Genomic DNA, 20,955 nt, shown 5'->3' with positions numbered 1-20,955 from the left:
CCTCACTGCCCACAGCTCCTCCCATCCCTGCCAGGTACTCCCCATGCCAGGGGACACCCCACAGTCCCCACCACCTCTCTGGTTGCCTGGTGCACAGGAGGCCCCCATGTGCCACCATCCAGAGTGGGCTCAGCACCCTCAGGGGTAAGGGGGCTGCAGGGACACTCCACAAAAGAAGCAGCCTCCCGCCTCTCATGCTATAGGGCTGCCCCTGGTCCTACCTTGTCACCCTTCAGGCCAGGGGCCCCTTGTATGCCCTAAAAGAAAGCAGAAGGGTGAGCAAGCCACGGGAGTAAAGCAATGCCAGACACCCTGCAAAACATCTCTGAGAGTCCCACCGTGGTACTGCACCCTCCAGGAACAGCCTGCCCCAGGGGCCAGGGAGGTGCCAGCTGGTCCCTGTCAGCCTGTCTGAGCCAGCAGGGAAGCCAGGGCAGAGTCCACACGCCCAGGAATGCTGTGGCACCATACTCACGGCCGGCCCTGGGGGCCCCACAGGTCCCGGTGGTCCAGCGGCGCCATCCCTGCCTGGAAAGCCGATCAAACCCTGGCAGGGAGAAGGCAAGGAATGGGCAGAGGCTGTGGCTGGGAAGCAATGGGGCTTGCAGGGACCTCACTGACACTGCACAAGGGTCCAGGGTCACCAGGACCAGTGATGCCGTGTTCTGGTTGTAGTCTTTACCCTCTCTCCTGGGGGACCTGGAGGGCCAGGCTGTCCATTTTCCCCTCTCAGGCCTGGCTGTCCTGGCATCCCAGCAATGCCTGCTAAGCCTGGGGGTCCTGGTAATCCTGGCAAGCCAGTGTCACCCTGAAGTAGGGAAGTAAAAGATTAAGCTCCTCAGGAGTGTGCTTTTCCTTCAGCCAGCCAAGCTAGAGCATCACTGGGGCATTAGGGACATGATCAGAGCCAGGGTGACATGGGGACAGGTGTTACCTTCAAACCCGGAGGCCCGTCCTGTCCCGGTGGTCCCCGTGCACCGACACCCACTGATCCCTGCAAGGTGGCAGAGAGCGTGTGGCACATCACCTGGCTGGTGGGCACAGGGGTGCCAGGGCCATCATGCCACTCAGAGCACCCCCCAGGGTGGGGGATCCCCCTGGGAGCTGGGGACACGTACCTTCTCCCCTTTGGCTCCAGAGGATCCCTTGGCTCCCTGTGAAGACACCAAGCCCCCAGGAAGACCTGGGCAGTAGATGGGAGGGGCACAGATCCCAGCCCCCACCAGCATCCACTGTCCCCAATATCCACCCACCACCCCAATATGCCTCCTACTCACATCTTCCCCAGGATCTCCTGGCTCTCCAAGCCTTCCTGGCTCCCCCTGGCAGGGAAAAACAAGTAAAAAGAAGATGTGTGGGATTATGAACTGGGGGAGCAGCTGCAGCTGGATCCCCACACTGTGGCCAAGCAGCCAGGGAGCTGGGGACCACAGAGCCCCTCTCCACTGACCCCCAGGGCAGCGCTCACCTTCTCACCCTTGGGGCCTGGCAAGCCTCGGTCACCCTTGGAGCCCTGTCAGGGACAGCAGTGTTAGGGGAGAGGGCAGCCACAGGGCTGGCTTGCCCCTCAGAAGGCAAGGGTGGTGGGAGGGGATAAGGTTAATGGTAGGGAAAGGCTGCCAGGGGAGATGAGGGTAATGGGAGTGTCAGGGTTTGTGGGGGTGACTCACGGGCTCTCCCAGCAGCACACCCTCCAGCAGCGCCGGCTCACCCTGCAGGGGACACACGGGTGCTCAGGTGTGCCCACTGCAGATGCCAGCGCCCACAGACCCTTGCCCACCCCAGCCCTCACAGCCTGGCTCCTTACCTTCTCTCCCTTGGCTCCAGGGGGGCCAGTGATGGCCTGGGGCAGAGGACAGAGTGGGCATGTGAGCAGGGCTGCATGGGGATGCTCCCCCTCATCCTGGACAAGGCATCTTGTGATGACTTGAGAGCTCTGCACTCACCTGCCCTGGGGCTCCAGCATCCCCTGGCTCTCCCTTGGGACCAGCAGGCCCTGAAGGTCCTGGCAAGCCCTGGCACAAGTGGCACAGCCCTCAGCCTTAGCTGCAGACAAGCCAGGCTGAGCTGAGAGAGGATCCCCCTGGGATGGGGCAGGGTGAGCACCAACGTACCATCTTCCCAGGCACTCCTGCCTCGCCGTCCTTCCCTGGCACACCATCCCTGCCTGGCACGCCTGGCTTCCCACTCTCCCCCTGCAGGCAGTGAGATTTGGGGTGGGGCGTGGGGGCCCTACAGCCCCCCAGGCAGCCTCAAGCACCCACACTGATGGCAGCCAGATGTGGGGGGCAACGCACTCACCACTTGTCCCGGCAGCCCAGGGACACCCGGTGGGCCCTGCAATGGAGACATGAGAAGAAATCAAGAAGCATCCCAGGCACCAGGAACAGCCAAGGGGCAGGTTTGGGGTGCTGCAAATACCTACCCCTGGGCCGGGGGGGCCAAGGGGTCCTGGCAGGCCCATGTTGCCTTGGGGGCCAGGCAAACCCTGCAATGGAAACAGACACAGCAGAGAGGGGATGGAACAGCCAGGACCTTGGCTGCCCCTGTGGGAAGATGTGTTGGGGTGGGACTGGCTGATTTTGGGGAGGCTGGATGGTTTTGGGCAGCCAGGTGGGTACAGGCATGGAGGGTATGAGTACTCACACGGATGCTGGAGCCAGGTTCCCCCGGATCACCCTGGGAAGAACATGCTGCATCAGCCCCACCATCCCAACCGACCAGCTACTTTGGTCACAGGCGTATCTTCAGAGCTGGATCTGGGGGGCTTCCAGCCAAATGTCCCTCCCTCCAGCCCAAAACTTCCTGAAATGTGGTCCTCCCTCCAGTCCCCAGATCTGGCAAGGCACCCTTTCCCTCTGCCAGGCTGGACATGGCAATGCTGATGCAGATGCCAACGCCGCTGCCTTACCTTGGCACCAGCTGGGCCCTGGGTCCCTGGTGGGCCAGTGCTGCCCTGCAGGGGACAAGGGGACATTATTGGGGTGGTGCTTGCTGGTGGCACAGAACAGGAAGGGGGCAGAAGGACCACTCAGTCCCAGCAGTGCCACCCCACCTCTGCTCTGTGGGGGAATGCCCACCCTGGCTGACATCGCCCTTGCATGACAGTCCCCTGCACGTGGTGCAAGGTGGCTCCTTACCGGAGGTCCTGGGGGTCCTGGGTCTCCCTGATTGCCCTGAAGGGAGGAAGAAATGGGATCACTGCAGAAGTGGGTTTTCCCCAGTGGGAGCAGGGGGTGTCCCCAGGGAGAGCAGACCCAGACAGTGCCAGCAGCTCTTGTAAGCACCAAGTAAGACAAGCCTGGACAGGTCCTGCTAAGATGCAGAGGGCCAAGGACCCAGCCCAGCAGCAGGGTGACCCCCACGGTTTCACCAAGCATTCACAGCCAGGAGCCCCTGGCTGTATGCTGAGGTGGTGGGGCACAGGGACATGGGAGAGACACAGACACCTACCGGACGTCCCAGCACGCCAGGAAAGCCTGGCAAGCCCTGCAAAGAACCACATCAGAGTCAGTGGACAAGGGGAAACCCAGCACCTCCACACAGCCTTGCCTGCCCCCCAGGGATGCTCCCCATTCCCAGTGTGTGGTACCCAGACAGGGCACTTAGGAGGGGCAGGAATAGGAAGAGGTATGGGGAGAAGGAGGTGAATGAGGCATAAACGCTCCTGCTGGTGCTGGTGGTGGCTGGTGTGAGACCACAGGAGCTCCCCCAGTCCCAGCCTGCATCTCTCCACCATGTCCCCACTCACCGGCTTCCCCTCAGGGCCTGCCAGCCCTCTCTCACCCGGAAGACCCTGGAGCAAAGGATGGAGACAGGGATGGGGTCAGTGCCAGGCAGGGTCCCAGGTCAGTGCCAGGCAGGGGAGCAGTGCGGTACTCACGGGGTTGCCGTCCCTGCCCTTCTCGCCAGGTTCCCCTCGGTCACCCCTCAAGCCACCTTCACCCTGCAGTGGGGACAGGCACAGGGTCACAAGCCAGGCAGGGACCTTCCCGTGACCTCCCAGGGCCTGCCAAGGGGTGTGCCCAGCAGTGCCCTCACCCAGGGCTTTTGACATGGGACACTTATAACCTCAGACCTTATCTCCTTTGGGTCCTCGCTCGCCCTCAGCTCCTGGCTCACCCTGTGATGGGAAGAAGACAGATGCCATCAGCCCTTGCTGCCCCTCTGCCCCACTACCATCCTCAGCCCCAGCTCAGCTGTCTCGGCCGCCCTTCTCCTTTCAGACCAGCTGCACACCTTGGCTCCTTTGGGTCCGATGGGGCCGCGTTCGCCTGGGAGGCCCATCAGGCTGCCCTCCACCACGTCCACCTGTGGGCAGGGCACAGTCAGGGCCAGCACCCTGGGGACCTCAGGAAGGACTCCTCAGGGGCAAAGCCCTCTCCAGGCCCCTGAGCCAAGGGACTGGATGTGGCCATTCAACCCCAGAGGGGCAGACTGGCACCTTGACGGTGGTCCCCAGCAGCAGCCATCACCTACCTTGGGCCCTGGGGGCCCTGGGGGTCCAGGCAAGCCATCCCTTCCCTGAGAAGGGCAGAGAAATAGGTTGAGTGTCAAAGGGCATGGGAGAGCAGAGCCTTCCTGGTATGGCCACTCCTGGCCTCCACAGGGCATCTGCCTGCCCCACAGAGAGCCCTGCATCCCCTCGAGAGGGGCACAACACAAGAGGAGATGGAGGGCACCATGTCCCTGTCCCAGCTCACCTGCTCACCTCGGTCGCCCTTCTCTCCTCGGTCACCCTGTGAAAACACCATGGTGGCTGTCATGGGGCTATCCCCAAGCCCCTAGACCAGGCCCCCCAGACTTCACCTCGCACCTCCACACACACTCACCTTCTCTCCGGACCTCCCGGATTCCCCCAGCTCCCCAGCCCGGCCCGGCACCCCAGGAATGCCTGGCTTGCCAGGCTCCCCTGGCTGCCCAGGCGGGCCCTCGGGACCCCGCTCACCCACGGCCCGGCCCATGGGGCCCTGGGGGCCGGGGGTACCTGGGTCTCCCTTGTCACCTTTGGGTCCTCGCTCGCCAGGGAAGCCTAAGGAGCCCTGCAAAACAAAAGCTGCGCTGCCAGAGCCAGCCCTGAGGCAGGGTTGTGAGCCCTCCCTGAGCACCCCAGGGCTGAGCCGGCTGCATGAACCCCCAGCCAGCCCAGAAAGCAGGAGTGGGCAGTGTTGGGGTCTTGGTGTCGAGCCTGGCTCCACTCACCTCTCGGCCTGGGGGCCCCCTTTCTCCTGGATCCCCCCGACTGCCCTTCTGGCCCCGCAGCCGCTCGACCACCGGCGGAAACGAGTCTGAGCTCCCATCGTAGGCACCCGTGAGCTCCTTCAGGGATGAAACCTGGGAGAGAGGAGAGAGCCAACAGTCAGAGCATAAGTGGAACCCAGCTGCAGCAGCACCCCACAGTCCTGCTAACCCATCCTAAATTGCTCAGATCCCCCACCACCTCCCCCGCCCTCTTCCTGCTGCCATGTGGCAGGAAAAAGCCCCAGCCTGACAGCCCAGAAATACATACCTTGATGCCAAGCGCTTCCAGGCTACGTTCAATGTTCTGCAATAAAAAGACATTAAAAACAAAATAGCTTCCCACCACAGAGGCAGGAACAGAGAGGTGGATGGTTCTCTGTCCCCCAGGGCTGATGCTGTCCCAGCACAGCAGGTCAGGGTAGAGACTCACCACTGTGGTCCCAGGGTCTCCACGTGCCCCAGGGTTGCCAGGTCGCCCCTAGGTTTAGAGGAAAAGAGGGAATGAGAAGATGTACAGAGGTGCAGCAAGAGGGGTGAGCAGTGCTCACCCTTGGTAGGTTTCAGAGTTAACACTTTGGTGCTGCCTGGGCAGGGGCTGTGGTTGCGGCTGGGGTGCTCGTAGCTTGTCAGGCTCAGTGCTGGGTACTCACCGGCTCCCCTCGCAGTCCAGGCTCCCCTGGGTCCCCCTGAAACACAGCAAAGGGATCAAGAGGAGCAGTCAGGCTGCCCAGCACCAACTGCAGCACCAGGGTCCAGCACTGTTATCTTGGGGGTGGGGACTTGCCAGGGACTTATTCCCTCTGGCATGTGATCCTCCCCAGACCTTTGCCTTGGGGGACTGGGGGGCAGGAGCACACTTACCTTTGGTCCAGCCACCCCACGGAGGCCTGGGGAGCCCTGGAAGACATGGAGGTGACACAATAGCACCCGGCCCCCATGGACACAGGGCAGTGCCCTGAGGGAGCCATGGATGGGAGCCCTGCCTGCCTCAGAGCAGTCCGGACTCCAGGGCACCATGGGGTGGAGAACTACACACCTGGCCTGGGGGGCCAACCTGCCCTGGGACACCAGGAAGGCCAGGGGGGCCAAGGGGGCCTGGCACACCTCTGTCCCCCTGCTCGCCCTTGGCACCGCTGCGGCCCTGCCGAGAGAGCAGTATCACTCCCAGAGTCTGGGACCCAGGTCTGTGCCTGATGGGAGCATGTACCCAGCACCCCCATCACACACACTCCTCTTTGGGGACTACTCACCTCTCTCCCAGGCAGTCCTGCATCACCTTTGTCTCCCTAACCAGGAGAGAAAGGAGTTGGAGGGATGCTGCCCCATCCGCATGCCCCAAAACGGTGCTCCTGCTCTGGGCAGGGTGGAGCCAGGCTTGTGGGTTTCACATGGGGATCACACAGGAACCATCCGTGGGTCACCTCCTTACCTTTCTCCCATCCTCTCCTGGTGTCCCATCTTCTCCCTGGGAACAAAGGCTGCCTGTCAACTATCTCAGCATGGGTACAAACCTGAGGATGGCTCAGAGCATGGGGGTTCTTTGCCACATCTTCCCCTTGCCTTATGTTGTACTGGGATCACTATCCCTCAGCATCCTGGGAGAGCCCCAAAGTCAAGCCCTGTTTCCCCTACTCACATTCTTGCCATTCAGGCCAGGTTTGCCATCCTCACCGGGTTTGCCCTGGGAGGAAAAGAAAGGCAGTGAGGGAGCCCCCCAGGCTCTCCACCAGCCAGGGGCACCAGCAGCCAGGGGTGCCTGGGACCCACTGGAGCCTCAAGGTGCATGGAATGGGGAGCTGGGCTCAGGGTGAGCCCCACCAGACAGATCCAGCTGAGATCCACAGAGGGCAGGGGACCCTAGGATGTGTCCCTAGGGTGCAGGGTGGCTGGTACTTACAGGCACGCCAGGTGGTCCCAGGGGACCCACGGGGCCAGGTGGTCCCTGCTCCCCACGCAGCCCAGGCAGGCCCTGTAGGGAAAGGAGATGGTGGGAGCACAAGGCAGCAGGGCACCCATCTGCCACAGCCAGCCCTGGGAGCAGGGAGCGTGACTGGCAGTGGCACTCTGCTGGGGACAGGGGAGGGTCTTGCTGCTCTGCCCTGGACCAAGAAGCATGGGACAGGACACTGGTCCTTTGCAAGCCTGATGGTCCCAGATGGAACACAACCTAAACCTGCCCTCTCCAGAGGTACTTACATCCCGGCCAGGATCTCCCTGCTTTCCCGGGTCCCCCTGCAGACAAGGAGGAGGTGAGGACAGGGACATTTCCGTCCTGCCAAAGGCTCCCCCTCCAGAGCATCCCCAGCCTGGAGCAGAGGGTGTCCAGGGGCACAGCTCCTCCCACCCCATCATCCCTCTGTCCCACAGCTCCCCCCCCGTGCCACCCTGGCACAGACATTCCCCCCACCTGGGACCACACTCACCCGCAGCCCAGCAGGCCCCGGGGGCCCAGGTTTGCCTTCCAGCCCATTGCGGCCATCCAGCCCTGGTGGGCCACGGTCCCCCTGTAAGAGAGCAGGGAAGGATGGTTGGAGCTTTGGGGTGGGATGGGAGTGCTGTGGGGCAGCCCTCAGCCCCCAGTCCTCTCACCTTCTCTCCTGGCAGGCCTCGGTCCCCAGGGTCACCCTACGGGCCGGAAGACAAGTGAGCCTCACGTCCCATTAACAGGAGCTGCACAGGGCACGAGTCCCCCATTCAGACCCCCATGGGAAAGGGGACACTTACCCGTGTGCCAGGGGGGCCGCGGGGGCCCTCCACACCCTGCAAGAAAGAGACACGCTCAGCAGTGGGGCATGGGGGGAAAGGAGGGGATCCTGGGTGCTCAGCAGGCAGTCCCTGCACACCAGGACCTCCGGCTCTCCTGCAGAACATCACCCATCGCGCTGCCCCAGCCTCGCACACCAGGGGCCCAGCACCTACCCTCTCTCCAGGCAGTCCAGGGGAGCCGGCGTCACCCCGGGCACCCTTGGCACCGTCCTCGCCCGGGTCCCCAGGGTCCCCCTGCCAGGGAAGGGCACACTGGTCAGAGGGCACTGTGCTCTACCAAGCCTGTGCCAGAGTACACAGTGCTGGTGCTGTGTGGTTTAGGGGTGGGGTGAGAGGAATGGTCCCAAAATAAGAGGGACAGGCTAAAAAAGAGGTGTCTGGGCTCAGTGCAGCTCCCGCTGGGAGAGCGGGAGCCAGAGTGTGGTTGCAGAAGAAAGGCACCGAGCAGCACTGCTGAGCCAGGAGGCAGCTTGGCCACAGCTGGGACCACAGTGCCACCCAGCACAGAGCACAGCCTGTGGTCAAAATTGTCCTGAGCCTAAGCTGGGCTGTAAAAGCAGAATGCCCAGAGAGTTGGGTGCTGCCACAGGACCCCTGTGGGGCTGGAGAGCCAGGAGCACCCCAGCTCCTTTGGAAACCTCAGCCCTACAGGGCCTCCTCCCATCACAGGGCATGAGTGTCAGCCCCTGTGCTCCCCATGTGCCTCTCAGTCATGGTGCACATCAGCTGCACGTGGCAGAGGCTGTTTTGGGCAGGGAGGGCTTGATCAACAATGATGCCAGTGGCCAGGCAGAGCCCAGAGGACAGCAGAGAGTATCCCACCACCAGCATCCCAAGGACTCGTTCATTACCTTCTCACCCTTTCCCCCCACTCCTCCGAGCCCAACATCGACCTGTGGGGCAGAGAGGAGCTGTTGGAGCACGTGGGGCTGGACAGCAGCCCATGGGCAGGGAGAAGAGGGAGGCAGAACTTACAGTTCGTCCTGGGGGTCCGGGAGGCCCCTGAAAGAAGGGCAAGGGAAACAGATTAAGGGGAGCTGGCGCAGCCCTGGGGAGGGCACAGCTGGCTCTGGGGTGGGGGGCCACATGTGGCCCTGCCATCACTCACTGGGTCCCCACGGTCACCCTTGCTCCCTGGTGCTCCAGGGTTGCCCTGCAGGAAAGAGGGATGGAGTCAGAGGGGGAGGGAATGGGGGACCCGTGGCGTGTGGGTCCTGAGGGGTGGAGGGTACCCCTGGGGTAAGGGTGGGTGTGGGGCAGTGAGGTGTGAGGGGTGGTGGGTGCCCATGGAGCAGTGGGCACATACAAGGGGCTACTTACATTCCTGCCTTCAGGTCCTGGGTCCCCCAAGTCACCCTTCTCCCCGGGGGGGCCACGGTAGCCAGGAAGGCCCTGGGTGGAGGGCAAAGGGAAGACGTGCATTAGCAGAAGCCACCCCGAGGCCATGAGTCTCTCTCCTGCCCCAGGGTGCCCAGCAGCCCTGCACTTACCCGGGGACCCCTGTCACCAGGCTTGCCAGGCAGACCTGCTTCGCCCTGTGGGGAAAGAGGGGGTGAGTGGGGGGCAGTAGGATCAGAGGCAGTGGGAAGAGGGGCAGTGGTCCTGGGGACCCTCACTTACCGGGGTGCCTTCGTCACCTTTCTCTCCTCGCTCTCCCTGAGACACAAATCAGTGGGCACCGGCCAGGAGAGAAAAGTACAAGTCACCAGCATCCCCCTGCTGCCTGCCAGCCCCCCATCTCCTCAGGGCCACGGTGCCCCACAGCCCCTTGTCCCACACTACCTCCTTGCCTCGCAGCCCGATCTGCCCAGGGGTGCCCGCTCGGCCTGGCTCCCCCTTCTCCCCTGGCTCTCCTGGGTCACCCTAGGCAAGAGAAGGGGCAACAGTCAGGGCAGAGCCTGGGCAGCTGGGGAGAGAAGGGGCACAGTCTGCAGGAGCAGCCCCTCTAGAGCCAGCCAGCCAGCCAGATGGATGGACAGATGAATGGAAGGGCACTGACATCACCTTTGCACCACTCCTGCCTGGGAGGCCAACGATACCCTGGTTGTTGGAGAGGAAGAGCAGGTGTCATTGGGAACCTTGGTGACCCCTTGCCAGGGGAGGGACCAGGGACATGAGCTGGTGCCCAAGGGTGCCCCCAGACTCACCCGATCGCCCTGCTCGCCTTTGGGGCCAGCTGGCCCTGGGATGCTCAGGCCAGGGGGACCCTAGACATGAAAGGACATAGCATGGAGCAACAGCACAGGCACCATGAGTCTGGGGAGGGCTGTGTCATGTGCCCTGTGCTTCCTATCCTCAAGGCCGTACTCACACGGGCACCTTTATCTCCTGTTTCACCCTTGGGGCCAGGAGGTCCTTCTGGTCCTGGGAAACCTCTGTCACCCTGGAGCAGACAAAATCAACACCCCAAACCACCCATTTTTTCCCCCACTGCAGCTGTGGACCAGGCCTGGGACCAGGATGAGTCCAACTGTGCAATCCCCCTCCCCAGCCCACAGCCATGCCCAGAGGGTGGAGGGCACAGCTGGGCCAGGGTTACCTTCTCTCCAGCACCAGCCACACTGGGAGCCTGGAGGGGAAGCAGAGGAGACCATGCTAGGCACTGCCCATGGCTCCCTGTCCTGGGGCTGGGGCAGGCAGAGGTGGGCAGCATCACTTACTGGCCTGCCAGGTGGTCCTGGATCGCCCTGCAGAGAGACAGGTGTCACTGCCGGCCCCTTCCCCAACAGACCCCTGCCACCCCACTGGGACCCCACTTTGCCCTCACCTTCTCCCCCCGGGGGCCAGTCGGTCCTGGAGCTCCCTGTGGCAAGATTAGAGACCTCAGGGGGCTGGCAGTGCCTGGGAAGGTGCACCCAGGGCATGGCAGCTCCTGGCTCCACACACCCACTACCCTGGCTCACCTCTCTGCCTGATGGCCCGGGGTGCCCTGGGGCTCCCATCTCACCCTGCAGGAGAGGAGGAAGAGGAAGGTGTGTGGGCATCCTGCCATCCCGTGCAGGATGCAGGGTGGTTGCTCCAGGGCAGAATAGGCATCACTCCACCATGCTACAGTTGCCCCAGTGCACCTACCTTCTCACCCTCTGGGCCCGGCACACCACGGTCTCCCTGCAGAGCAAAGCAGAGAAGGGTTTCAGGGAGCCTTCCTGCCTCTACACCACACTGCCCCCACCCCACACACTGCCCCAGAGCTCTTCACGAGTCAGTCCTGAATCCCATCCAAGATCACTGGGTTGTGACAGCCATCCCCAGGCACTGCCACCACCAGGTGTCAGGGACACCAGGACCGGCCAATGCCGGTCTGCTTTGGCACCCTCTCACCTTCTCGCCCGTCTCTCCCAGCTCACCCGGTGCCCCACGGTCTCCCTGTATAGGAGAAACAAAGGGTCAGGGGCAGCAGGACCTTTGGGGGACATCCTGGGTCCTGGCTCAGAACCCAGAACCTCCTTCTCTCTGCCAAAGGCATGGCAAGAGCATCCCTTCGGTCCCTGCACCGCTCACCTTCCTGCCCTGCTCCCCCGGTGATCCCCGAGGACCCTGCAGAGGAGAATGGAGACATTGTCACCTTTGGTGTGACAAGGCAAATGCCCAGGCTATTCAAAGCAGGAGTGCTCAAGCATGCCCTTGGGGCTTGGATCTTGGCATGGCCAGCTCCTGCCTGCCTTACCTTCTCTCACGAAACTCACCCTGTCTCCTGGGTCCCCGGGGCGGCCAGGTGGCCCTGGGAAACCTTCTGTGCCATCACCCTGGGGATTTGGAAAGGTGACAGCCATGCTCATGACAGGGGGATGCCCATTAGATGGGAATCCTTGCTGGAGAGTGGTGTGAGGTCCAGCCTCAGTGGGGAGCATCCCTGCCACCTTCTTACCTTCTCTCCCTTCAGGCCAGGGGGCCCAGCAGGTCCCCGAGGCCCGGGGTCCCCAGGCAGGCCCTGCAAGAGAGAAAATCTGAGCCCCTGGGGATGTGACTCAGCCCTGGGCAGACATAGCCACTGCATCCCTGATCCCCTCTGCCAACCCTGTTGGCCAAGAGGCTCAACTCACTGGGGGTCCAGGGTCCCCTCGAGGTACTGCCCCATCTACGAATCCAGGGGGACCCTGCAGAGAGAAGGGTCAGCTCCTGTGTGGTTGCCCTGAGGGCTCAGTCCTCCCCAGCACCCTGAGGGGCTGCAGTGCCCTTGGACACTCAAGGCACCTCCATCCAGTAGGGTAGAGGAGTCAGGGAAATGCACAGCCACTCACCCTTTCTCCTCGGTCACCCTTTTCTCCCTGCAAGGGCGAAAAAAGCAAATAAGGGCAGTTCTGGGCTGTTCCCATGCCCTCCTTGAACAGAAGAGGAACATAGAGCCCATCATCAGTGGCATTAGGGTATGTGCATGCCAAGTGCCTCTCCCCACACTGCCCAGTGCCAGCAACAGCTCAGGCATGAGCATCTGTGTGCAGGCACAGCTGGTGAGGGCACAGCCCACGAGCAGGGCCAGGAGGAGTCCACGGAGGAGCAGCTCCAAGCAGCTGCCTGTTCCCCCATCCCTCTGCCCACATATCCCCCAGCCATTCCCATGCAGCACTGGGGACATGTACCTTCACAAACTCTCCAGGAGGTCCTGGTAGCCCCATGGGTCCAAGTGGACCAGGGGGGCCTGGATCACCAAGAGGCCCCCGTGGGCCAGGGATCCCAGGTGAGCCGGGGCTGCCCTGGAGGACAGAGGTGCTCCATCAGCTGAGGCTGAGGTGTGGGCTGGGGGTGCTGGCAGAGACCCCTTCCCATCCGTATTCCCACACCTACCGGCACACCCGGCTCTCCCTTCTGGCCTGGCAGCCCCTGCACTCCATCTGTGATCACCCTGGGCTCTCCCTGCACGAGCAGGGGGAGGAAAAATCAGTGACCACACGTGCCCCATTGTGGCCACAGTGCCACAAGGCCAGGAGTCTGGCAGGGAGATGGGGACAGCCTGGGGCCAGGAGATGCCAGGCACCAAGCTGTGCCCACCAGGGTTCCCCGTGCTCCCCAGGGACCCCTGTGGGGCAGCCCCCTGTCCATCACATACCGGTTCACCTTTCTCCCCCTTTGGGCCAGTAAGTCCCAATGGCCCACGTGTCCCCTGGGAAGGAAAGATGAGAATAAGAGGGGGTGTTGGGTGTGAGAAGGGTTGGGGAGGGCTGGGGCCATACTCACAGGATCCCCTCGAGGACCAGGGATGCCCTGGATACCCTAGAAAACAACAGCTCAGGAGGTGAACACATCCCTGCCAGCCAGGGGAGTGAGGATGGGATGAGATGGAATGGGGTGGCATGGCATGGCATGGCATGGCATGGCATGGCATGGCATCTCCAGCCAAAGCAAGGCTAGACAGTACACTTTGCATGGGATACACCCACAGGAGATAGCAGTGACCCTGCCAGCTGCTGAGACTCCCCCAGCACAGGGAACAGGGAAGCAGAGGCTGGCTCAGGGAGCAGGTAGGGCCATGGGAAAAGCCCATTGTGCAGCAGCAAAGCCAAGGGACACCCTTACTCACTGGCTGCCCAGGTGATCCAGGATTCCCAGGGCGTCCAGGGCTTCCCGGTCTCCCATCAGCTCCAGGAAATCCCTGCAGGCCAGAGGAGCATCATGCCAGCATCTGGTGTACCCCAGCACTGCCAGAATCCTTCAGTGCCCCAGGCAGTGCTGGTCCCAGCTCTGGCAGCTCAGGGCAGCCCCAAGGCAGAGCTGGGTTCCAGGATGCCTTCCCCCATGTGCCGAGCTGGGGTGTGAGGGTGCAGTGTGGGGCTGGGCTGGGGTTCTTCAGCAGGATTTCCCCTCCAGCATAAGTGCGGAGACCAAAGGGACAATGGGCAGTGAGAGGCCCCATGGAGCCAGGTCACTGTGTCCAGGGATCCTGGGGTGCCTAGGCGAGGGGCCAGAGGTACTCACCCTGTCCCCCTTTTTGCCCAGACCCTCGGCACTCTCTCCTGGTGGACCCTGTGGCCCTGGTGGTCCTGGAGAGCCAGGAAGCCCATGGCGACCCTGGAGACACAGTGGAGAGGACAGGCTGGGTGGCAGGTGGTGGTCAAGAGGTGTTACCTGTCTATCCCTGTAGCAAGGGCTGGACATGTCCCCACACCCACCCACTGGCAGGACAAAGGGACAAGGGAACATGAGGACATGGGGACCATGACACTGCCCTCTCCAGGGAGCTGCCCCTCTTCTTCCCCCCTCCATCAGGTTATTACCGGCTGCCCAGGGAGACCTGGTGGTCCCATACGTCCTTGCAGTCCCTGCAGAGACAAAGCCAGTAGTGAGCATCCCCTGTGAGCTGATGTTAGCATGGTTTGGGAGATGCAAACCTCCCAAAGCCACCAGCTGGTGGCGGGGTGTCACCAAAGCACTCACTGCTTCACCGCGGTCTCCCTTCTCGCCCTGCAAGGGGACAGAGGGAAGGGGTTAGGGGCTGGCACTCTTGTACTTAACTCCCCACTGGGCTTCTGCCGTCAGCAACTAGGGGTCCATGACCCATGCTGAGCATCTGTGGCACGGTACAGCATGGCACAGCCTTGAGAAGCTCACCTTGGGGCACTTAACAGTGCAGGGCTTTGGCTTTGGCTCCGGCTGGCAAGAAAAGAGAAGCCTGTGTGAACCCAGGGATCGGAGATCCTCTGGCTTACATGGGGCTGCTCCCCCTCCACAGCCCCCCAGGTACTCAGGCCCTTACCCTGGTGGAGATGATGGTGCAGAGGTCATCGGTGAGCTCTCCCTCCAGCTCTGCCAGGTTGCCATGGTAGAGGTACCGTGGGTCCTCACTGGTGACCATGCGCCGGAGCTGCTCCCGGTCTGCCCCCTCCATGCCCACTGCCAGCACCTGGACCCCTGAGCAGAGAGCAACCTCAGCACCCCATAGAAGTCCCTGCACACCCTGAGGAGACCCTATTAATCCTCACCCCCAGCCTTGACATCCCTGGCCACAGTGATGGCATCATCCCCAGAGGGGCTGTCAGCCAGAATCACCAGCACTGCTGGCACCCCGGGACGGCGCCCTGCACCAGGACTCAGCAGGTAGGTCCTGGCAAAGGTGATGGCTGCCCCTAGAGAGGGAGAAGGAAGAAGGGACAGTTAACAGGAACCCAGAAACCACTGCCCCAGCTCCAAGTGCCACACCTCACCGATGGCATTGCCGCTGGGCTCCTCGTAGCGCATGGCACGGATCTGCTCCAGCACGGTGGGCAGGTCACTGGAGCGGTTGAGGAGCAGCCAGGGTAGGCTGCGGTAGCTGTACGTGGCCAGGGCCACCTGCAAGGGTACAGGGGAGCAAGTGGGCACCACGGCCCACCCACGACCCCCCTATGCCCCCAGTGCTGTGGCAGCAGCCTACCTGTGTGCCCTCAGGGCCCAGGCGCCCCAGGGCGGACACGGTGTTGGAGAGGAGGGTGCGGACAGCGTTGGCACCAGAGGAGCTGTTGCGGGTGCCATGTACTAGAAAGACCACGTCACCGAGGGCATCCCTGCAGACTGCAGGACAGGAAGGGGTGAAGCCACCACCAGAGTGGAGGCAAGCTCAGCCCACCCCTGCAGGGACCCCACAGTACCTGTGCGCTCACTGACGGACACCTCGGAACCTGGCACGCTCCCCAGGAGTGGCCGGAGGGTGAAGGTGTAGCGCTGGCCCAGGCGCAGCCCAGAGACCTGCTGGGAGCTGGCAGTGCTGGGCAGCGTCCGCCCCTTCTCCCCACCAGCTGCCACCCAAGGGACAGTCAGAGGGATCAGCAAGCCCCTGCGGGGATGCTGCCCACTGTCCTGGGGCCACCCACTCGTCTCACCTGCAGGAGGGCTCCAGGAGAGGACATAGCCAGAGGCACCAGGGACTGGGGTCCAGGTGAGAGTCACCGAATCCCTCTGCACCTCTGTCACCCGCAGGCTGGTGATGTGGCTTGGGGCAGCTACCAAGGGGGAGGAAAGGGTGTCCCAGCTTCATGGGGCAGCTCCCAATGTGCTCCCTACCCAGCCCAACACTGGGATAGTCCAGTCCCAGGATGCCCCTCTGGGCTCAAGGCATGTGTCAGGGGGCTTATGCTGCCTGGGCCGCAGGCAGACCCTTACTGGTGATGGCAGTGATGGTGGCTGGCTCGCTCTCCCGGCTGCCTGCCAGGCTGGTGATGCTGATATGGTAGTGCCGGCCCGGTTCCAGTCCCGACAGGGCATAAGAGCTGGAGGTGGCTGGGAGCTGCTGGCTATGCTGGGGCCCCCCTGGCAGGGGCAGAGAGGGGTGAGGGGGTGCGGGTGGGGGCTGGCAGGGATGCAGGGGTTGCAGCCAGCTATGCTTACCTTCAGCCAGGCGCCAGAACAGACGGTACCCGCTGCTGCCAGCCACTGGCAGCCACGTCAGGCGCAGGCGGTGCTCCGAGGCCTCGGTCACCTGGAAGCCGCTGACGGAACGTAGGGGGACTGCCTCAGCTGTGGAGTAGAGGGACAGGCGTCAGGGGCAGGAGTGCCCACTGCCACCCTGGGGTGATGCCCCCTGCCCCAGCACTCACGGGTGGTGACGACAACGGAGACGGGGTTGCCTTCCCGGTTGCCAATGAGTGCCGTCACCTTCACAGTGTAGGAGACGCCTCCCTCCAGGTTGGGGATGTCAAAGGAATTGGTGTGGCCAGGAACTTGCCGGCTATTCTCCAAACCCCCTGCCAAGGACTGTGGCATCAGGCCCCCCACCCTGCTGCCCTCATAGCCCGCCCACATCCCCGTCCCACAGTACCATCCCTGCGGCTCCACACCACACGGTAGGCAGTGGCTCCCGGCACACCGACCCAAGTGACACGGGCAACGTTGCTCCTGGATGCCTGCACCTCCAGCTGGGTCACCTTCCCCACCTGCTCCGGCACTGTGACACCAACAGGGCCACTGTCACCCTAGGTCACAGCCAATGACACCAGACAGCACTGTCAGGCAGGGGTTACCTCACCTATCCGTCCCGTGGCAGTGACAGGGCTGCCCTCACGGCCATCCACAATGGCTGAGACACTGATGGTGTAGACAATGTTGGCATGCAGCCCCTCGATGGTGAAGGTGGTGGGGTCAGCAGGGAGGAAGCGGGATTTCTTCAGACCTAAGAGATGGCTGGGATAGGAAGGGCTCCAGCACTGCTGCCACAGCACCCCGTGGTCCATACACTCACCGTCACTGCCTTGCCATGTCAGCAGGTAGCCCCCGGCACCTGGTAGCCCTCGCCAGGTGACCCGCAGCTGGCTGGGACCGGCCTCCATCACCCGCAGATCCGAAATGCTGCCCACATCTGGATACTCTGCACCACCCCATAGCACCACAGCATCACCTTGGGGAATCCAAAGGGACCCCACAGCCAAGCTGCCATCCCAAGGGGTTGCAGGGGGATAGAGACAGCTGCGTGCCAGAGTGGGAACATGCAATACCAGAACTCCTGGTACCAAACCCTGACGTGGACTTACTGAGGCGGACGGTAAGCGTGGCAGCATTGCCCTCCCGGCTGCCTGCTAGTGCCGAGACACGCACCAGGTAGGTGATGCCCTCCCGGAGGTCACCAAGCTCCAGCCCCGTCTGGCTGCCTGGGATGCGCCTCGTCCTCTCTGTGCCATCTGCCGGAGTAGGGCAGTGCAGTGGCTCGGTGTCAGCTGGTCAGGATCCCCCAGGTGCCACCCGTGGCCCTGCCCACAGACTCACCCTGGTTGTTGCGCACCACCACTTTGTACTCGGTGGCACCGGGGACACCGGTCCAGCTCAGCCGTACCCACCTGCCCGATTCCTCAACGAGCCGCAGGTCTGACACAGCACCCACGGGTGCCTCCACACCTGTGAGGGGACATGTGTGGCACAGCTGGAGCAGCACAGCCTGGAGACCACAGCCCCCATACTCATCCTGGGCTGTGACCAGACAGCTGGGCGTTCTCATGGCCAAGGCAGTCCTCAGGCTGAGCAATGCCCATTGGGACACCCCTCCATGCAAAAGGCTTGGAACACTGGGGGACAACTCAGGGGACCAACAGCAACACTCACCTGTCTGAAAGGTGGTGACAGGGGTGGCCACCTCCCCACCATCATAGAGCGTGTAGAGGGTGATGCGGTACTCGGTGCCCGGCTTCAGCCCCATCAGCTGGTAAGTATTGGTGCTGCTGGGGAGAGACACTGTTCTGGGGGGCTCTGGTCCTGCAGGAAGGGAAGGATCACAGCCAGTTGCTGGCATGGAGGGCCCAGGGGGGCAACAGGCACCCCGAGCCTACCTGTGGCTCTCTTCCACTCCAGACGGTAGCCACGAGCATCACGGGCACTGGTCCAGAGCACTTGGATGGATGTGGGGCCCAGGATGTTGGTCTGCAGCATCTGGTCTGTACCTGCCTCTGCAAGAGGGACCCCATGGGCCAGGGTACCTTGTGCCACTCTGCTGCCAGCCACCCAGCCCATGTCTCTGGTCCCCACACATGGCAAGGATAGGGGCTGTGAGGGCTGGTCCCTGCCCCCTCCCATGCACAGCAGCAGGATGGCATCATATGTACCCAACACCTACCTGTCCTCTGCCGCACAGTGGCTGTGGGCCCCTCCAGCTGCCTGAAGAGTGGGGCCACCGTCACCACATAGTCGGTGTTGGGCTGCAGCCCCACCAATGCATGTGACATCTGCCCGGCATCCAGGTCCACCCTGTGCCTGTCCTGCCCTGTGGGAGCCAGTGCAGCAGTCCCTTGAGGAGTTCAGGCAGCAGGTGCCACCAGCTCCCTCCTGTCTTTCCTCACAGGGACCACCAGCAGAACGGGCACAAGCTCTGGGAGAGGCGCCTACCTGTGCGGGTTGCCCAGGAGAGCCGGTAGCCGGTCGCACCACTGACAGACTGCCAGGCCAGCAGCATACTCTGTGCTGAGACGTTGTGGACAGTCAAGTGCTGCACGCCCACCAGGTGCCCTGTGGAAGTGAGGTGACTGTCCATCTCCCACGTGAGAGTGGGGCAGGGGGCAGCGGGAAGCACCTTCACCTGCAAACCGCTGTCTCCAGGAAGCCCCCTTGGCCCTGCTCATGGATGCTAACCACACTGAGGTCACTGAGCGCAGCCCGCGCTCAGGCGGCTCCTTCAAAGCATCAAACTCGTGCAAAATGCAGCTCAAATGTCTTCCTCTTAATGCCTTAAATACTTTTTGTGGGTTAAGACTGCCTGGGGCTGCTGAAGGGATTGGTTTGCCAAAATCTGATGCTTGCAAAGGTGTTGTCCTGGGGCTTCACCCCCACTCCAGCCCGAAGATGCTTTCCAACAGCCTCTGCCCTGGTGGAAACCACACTTTCCTCCCACAGAGCACTGTACTCAAACCCTGCATTTTTTCAGTCAACATTTTCTATGTCATGGGAGGAAAGCTCTGGTGGAAACACACCCAGAAGGCTGCAAAGGAAACTGGGAGCACACAGTGCTGCATCCTGCCCTGGGAGCAACTTTTGGGGCCCAGAGCATCGCCTTGTAGCCATACTCACCTGCATCCCCATCCCACCCCCACAGGCAGCCAATGGAGCACAGTGGTTGGAGGGGGGCATCCCTGTGCTGGGAACCCATTCCTAACCCTGGCTGGGCCCAGGGCTGGGCACAGTGCTTACGTGTCCGGGCGGTGAGGGTGGCAGGGACAGCGGGCTGCTGTGCATAGTGGGGCTGGAGCATCACCACGTACTCCGTATTGGGCTGCAGGTCGCTGAGTGTGGCTGACTGTGCGTTGGCCGTCAGGCTCTTCTCCTCTCTTTGAGGTGCTCCTGGAGGGGTGTGGGGGGCACAGGGAACATAGCACACACCAGGCCCAGCAGGGAAGGGGTGTCTGTGGGCCTGCACCCTGCCCTGAGGATGCCAGTCAGTGCCAGGGGTGGGGAGCACCGGGAAGAGGCTGGGATGTGGGCCAGGGCAGGGGCACCCCCTGGAGCGCCCAAGGCCAGGGTGAGGCTGCCAGGTGTGTGGCTCCAGCCCCGTCCCTGGCTGGAACGGGGGTATGTCTGCTGCCTGCCCCCCATGTGCAGCAGCCATGGGGGCACACGCCAGGCCCCCAGCCATTGTGCATGCCCAAGCACACACCCTGAACCTTGCACATGAAGCCTCCGGGTGTAGGAATACACAGGCTGCCTCCACACCTCTGCACACACACGCGCCCCACACCCAGCACACGCGTGCCGGCTGCCGTGGTGAAGGTGGGTGGATACACACCCACAGCACTCTGGGCATGCATCCCTGCATTAACGCTCATCCATGCATCCCTCTGCCCAGGGGGCTGCACAAAGGCAGGGTGCCCAGGCAGTGCCGATCCTCGCACGGACCATCCCCTCACCTTGCACAGCATAGCTGAGGCTGTAGCCCTGGGGAGGCTCGGGACCAGGCTGCCAGGCCAGCCGCAGGAAGGTTGGTCCAGTCTCCACCACACGAAAATCCAGCACGGAGCCAGCACGGCTTTCTGGAGGCACACAGAAGGAGAGATGTGTTGTCCCCAGCCCCATATGCTGTGGCACCCAATGCCTGCACTCACCCCTCCCTATGGACGTGGACACTCACGGGTTCGTGCTCGGCCGGACACTGACTCGCCGATGCTGTTGGCGTACTGGGCGGTGACAGTGACCAGGTACTCCGTCCCAACACGCAGTCCCCGTAGCACAGCGTTTGTCTCCCGTGGCCCCACGCTCACCTGGGCAGGAACAATGTCACCCCCTCATCTTCCCCAGGTCACACATGGAGCCACCAGGAACTCCCAGGAACTCTGAGCAGTCAGGTGGGGGCACTCACCTCCTGCCTCTCTGCCATGATGGGCTGCCCTAGTCCTGTCAGTGGCACGTACTGCACGCGGTAGCCAGTGATGGGGCCACTGGCGGCTCTCCAGCGGATCTGCAGATGGTCGAGGCCCCGCTCTGGGATCTCCAGGTTGGAGGGGCCAGTGTGGCTTGGCCCACCTGTGGGGTAGCACAGGGGCTGTTGGCTCCACAGTTCATGAAGTA

General features: G+C 62.7%; 1 protein-coding gene across 1 annotated transcript in view; it reads right to left on the bottom strand.

The window, feature by feature from the left end:
* COL7A1 (collagen type VII alpha 1 chain) overlaps positions 1-20,955 on the bottom strand; it is a 30,928-nt gene that overhangs the window by 6,432 nt on the left and 3,541 nt on the right. Inside the window, exons 7-97 of the mRNA XM_068201918.1 lie at positions 20,747-20,910; positions 20,519-20,648; positions 20,298-20,420; positions 19,585-19,734; positions 18,787-18,906; positions 18,518-18,664; positions 18,234-18,350; positions 18,010-18,159; positions 17,677-17,805; positions 17,445-17,591; positions 17,156-17,281; positions 16,943-17,086; positions 16,736-16,861; positions 16,515-16,661; positions 16,306-16,434; positions 16,081-16,227; positions 15,801-15,920; positions 15,570-15,716; positions 15,356-15,492; positions 15,147-15,273; positions 14,925-15,068; positions 14,699-14,853; positions 14,554-14,595; positions 14,380-14,406; positions 14,220-14,264; positions 13,921-14,013; positions 13,526-13,597; positions 13,183-13,218; positions 13,055-13,108; positions 12,793-12,861; positions 12,588-12,701; positions 12,249-12,275; positions 12,051-12,104; positions 11,876-11,938; positions 11,694-11,753; positions 11,509-11,544; positions 11,329-11,373; positions 11,080-11,115; positions 10,911-10,955; positions 10,775-10,810; positions 10,668-10,694; positions 10,547-10,576; positions 10,319-10,390; positions 10,155-10,214; positions 10,012-10,047; positions 9,790-9,870; positions 9,628-9,663; positions 9,498-9,542; positions 9,328-9,399; positions 9,116-9,160; positions 8,983-9,009; positions 8,859-8,900; positions 8,161-8,241; positions 7,966-8,001; positions 7,831-7,866; positions 7,665-7,745; positions 7,438-7,473; positions 7,139-7,210; positions 6,878-6,922; positions 6,671-6,706; positions 6,492-6,527; positions 6,278-6,382; positions 6,103-6,138; positions 5,892-5,927; positions 5,672-5,719; positions 5,510-5,545; positions 5,203-5,334; positions 4,833-5,042; positions 4,704-4,739; positions 4,480-4,524; positions 4,240-4,311; positions 4,079-4,123; positions 3,884-3,946; positions 3,752-3,796; positions 3,454-3,489; positions 3,141-3,176; positions 2,912-2,956; positions 2,647-2,679; positions 2,426-2,488; positions 2,302-2,337; positions 2,115-2,195; positions 1,947-2,015; positions 1,808-1,843; positions 1,671-1,712; positions 1,469-1,513; positions 1,278-1,322; positions 1,119-1,154; positions 935-994; positions 683-808; positions 476-547; positions 222-257 (exon numbers count right to left, since the gene is read on the bottom strand). Of these exons, the coding sequence (XP_068058019.1) occupies positions 222-257; positions 476-547; positions 683-808; positions 935-994; positions 1,119-1,154; positions 1,278-1,322; positions 1,469-1,513; positions 1,671-1,712; positions 1,808-1,843; positions 1,947-2,015; positions 2,115-2,195; positions 2,302-2,337; positions 2,426-2,488; positions 2,647-2,679; positions 2,912-2,956; positions 3,141-3,176; positions 3,454-3,489; positions 3,752-3,796; positions 3,884-3,946; positions 4,079-4,123; positions 4,240-4,311; positions 4,480-4,524; positions 4,704-4,739; positions 4,833-5,042; positions 5,203-5,334; positions 5,510-5,545; positions 5,672-5,719; positions 5,892-5,927; positions 6,103-6,138; positions 6,278-6,382; positions 6,492-6,527; positions 6,671-6,706; positions 6,878-6,922; positions 7,139-7,210; positions 7,438-7,473; positions 7,665-7,745; positions 7,831-7,866; positions 7,966-8,001; positions 8,161-8,241; positions 8,859-8,900; positions 8,983-9,009; positions 9,116-9,160; positions 9,328-9,399; positions 9,498-9,542; positions 9,628-9,663; positions 9,790-9,870; positions 10,012-10,047; positions 10,155-10,214; positions 10,319-10,390; positions 10,547-10,576; positions 10,668-10,694; positions 10,775-10,810; positions 10,911-10,955; positions 11,080-11,115; positions 11,329-11,373; positions 11,509-11,544; positions 11,694-11,753; positions 11,876-11,938; positions 12,051-12,104; positions 12,249-12,275; positions 12,588-12,701; positions 12,793-12,861; positions 13,055-13,108; positions 13,183-13,218; positions 13,526-13,597; positions 13,921-14,013; positions 14,220-14,264; positions 14,380-14,406; positions 14,554-14,595; positions 14,699-14,853; positions 14,925-15,068; positions 15,147-15,273; positions 15,356-15,492; positions 15,570-15,716; positions 15,801-15,920; positions 16,081-16,227; positions 16,306-16,434; positions 16,515-16,661; positions 16,736-16,861; positions 16,943-17,086; positions 17,156-17,281; positions 17,445-17,591; positions 17,677-17,805; positions 18,010-18,159; positions 18,234-18,350; positions 18,518-18,664; positions 18,787-18,906; positions 19,585-19,734; positions 20,298-20,420; positions 20,519-20,648; positions 20,747-20,910 (6,818 nt within the window). The remainder of the gene's footprint in view (positions 1-221; positions 258-475; positions 548-682; positions 809-934; positions 995-1,118; positions 1,155-1,277; positions 1,323-1,468; positions 1,514-1,670; positions 1,713-1,807; positions 1,844-1,946; positions 2,016-2,114; positions 2,196-2,301; positions 2,338-2,425; positions 2,489-2,646; positions 2,680-2,911; positions 2,957-3,140; positions 3,177-3,453; positions 3,490-3,751; positions 3,797-3,883; positions 3,947-4,078; positions 4,124-4,239; positions 4,312-4,479; positions 4,525-4,703; positions 4,740-4,832; positions 5,043-5,202; positions 5,335-5,509; positions 5,546-5,671; positions 5,720-5,891; positions 5,928-6,102; positions 6,139-6,277; positions 6,383-6,491; positions 6,528-6,670; positions 6,707-6,877; positions 6,923-7,138; positions 7,211-7,437; positions 7,474-7,664; positions 7,746-7,830; positions 7,867-7,965; positions 8,002-8,160; positions 8,242-8,858; positions 8,901-8,982; positions 9,010-9,115; positions 9,161-9,327; positions 9,400-9,497; positions 9,543-9,627; positions 9,664-9,789; positions 9,871-10,011; positions 10,048-10,154; positions 10,215-10,318; positions 10,391-10,546; positions 10,577-10,667; positions 10,695-10,774; positions 10,811-10,910; positions 10,956-11,079; positions 11,116-11,328; positions 11,374-11,508; positions 11,545-11,693; positions 11,754-11,875; positions 11,939-12,050; positions 12,105-12,248; positions 12,276-12,587; positions 12,702-12,792; positions 12,862-13,054; positions 13,109-13,182; positions 13,219-13,525; positions 13,598-13,920; positions 14,014-14,219; positions 14,265-14,379; positions 14,407-14,553; positions 14,596-14,698; positions 14,854-14,924; positions 15,069-15,146; positions 15,274-15,355; positions 15,493-15,569; positions 15,717-15,800; positions 15,921-16,080; positions 16,228-16,305; positions 16,435-16,514; positions 16,662-16,735; positions 16,862-16,942; positions 17,087-17,155; positions 17,282-17,444; positions 17,592-17,676; positions 17,806-18,009; positions 18,160-18,233; positions 18,351-18,517; positions 18,665-18,786; positions 18,907-19,584; positions 19,735-20,297; positions 20,421-20,518; positions 20,649-20,746; positions 20,911-20,955) is intronic.

This window comes from Anomalospiza imberbis, chromosome 11 (genome assembly GCF_031753505.1).
Source record: "Anomalospiza imberbis isolate Cuckoo-Finch-1a 21T00152 chromosome 11, ASM3175350v1, whole genome shotgun sequence".
Classification (NCBI taxonomy): domain Eukaryota; kingdom Metazoa; phylum Chordata; class Aves; order Passeriformes; family Viduidae; genus Anomalospiza; species Anomalospiza imberbis.
This window is presented reverse-complemented; position numbering and strand designations above follow the sequence as displayed.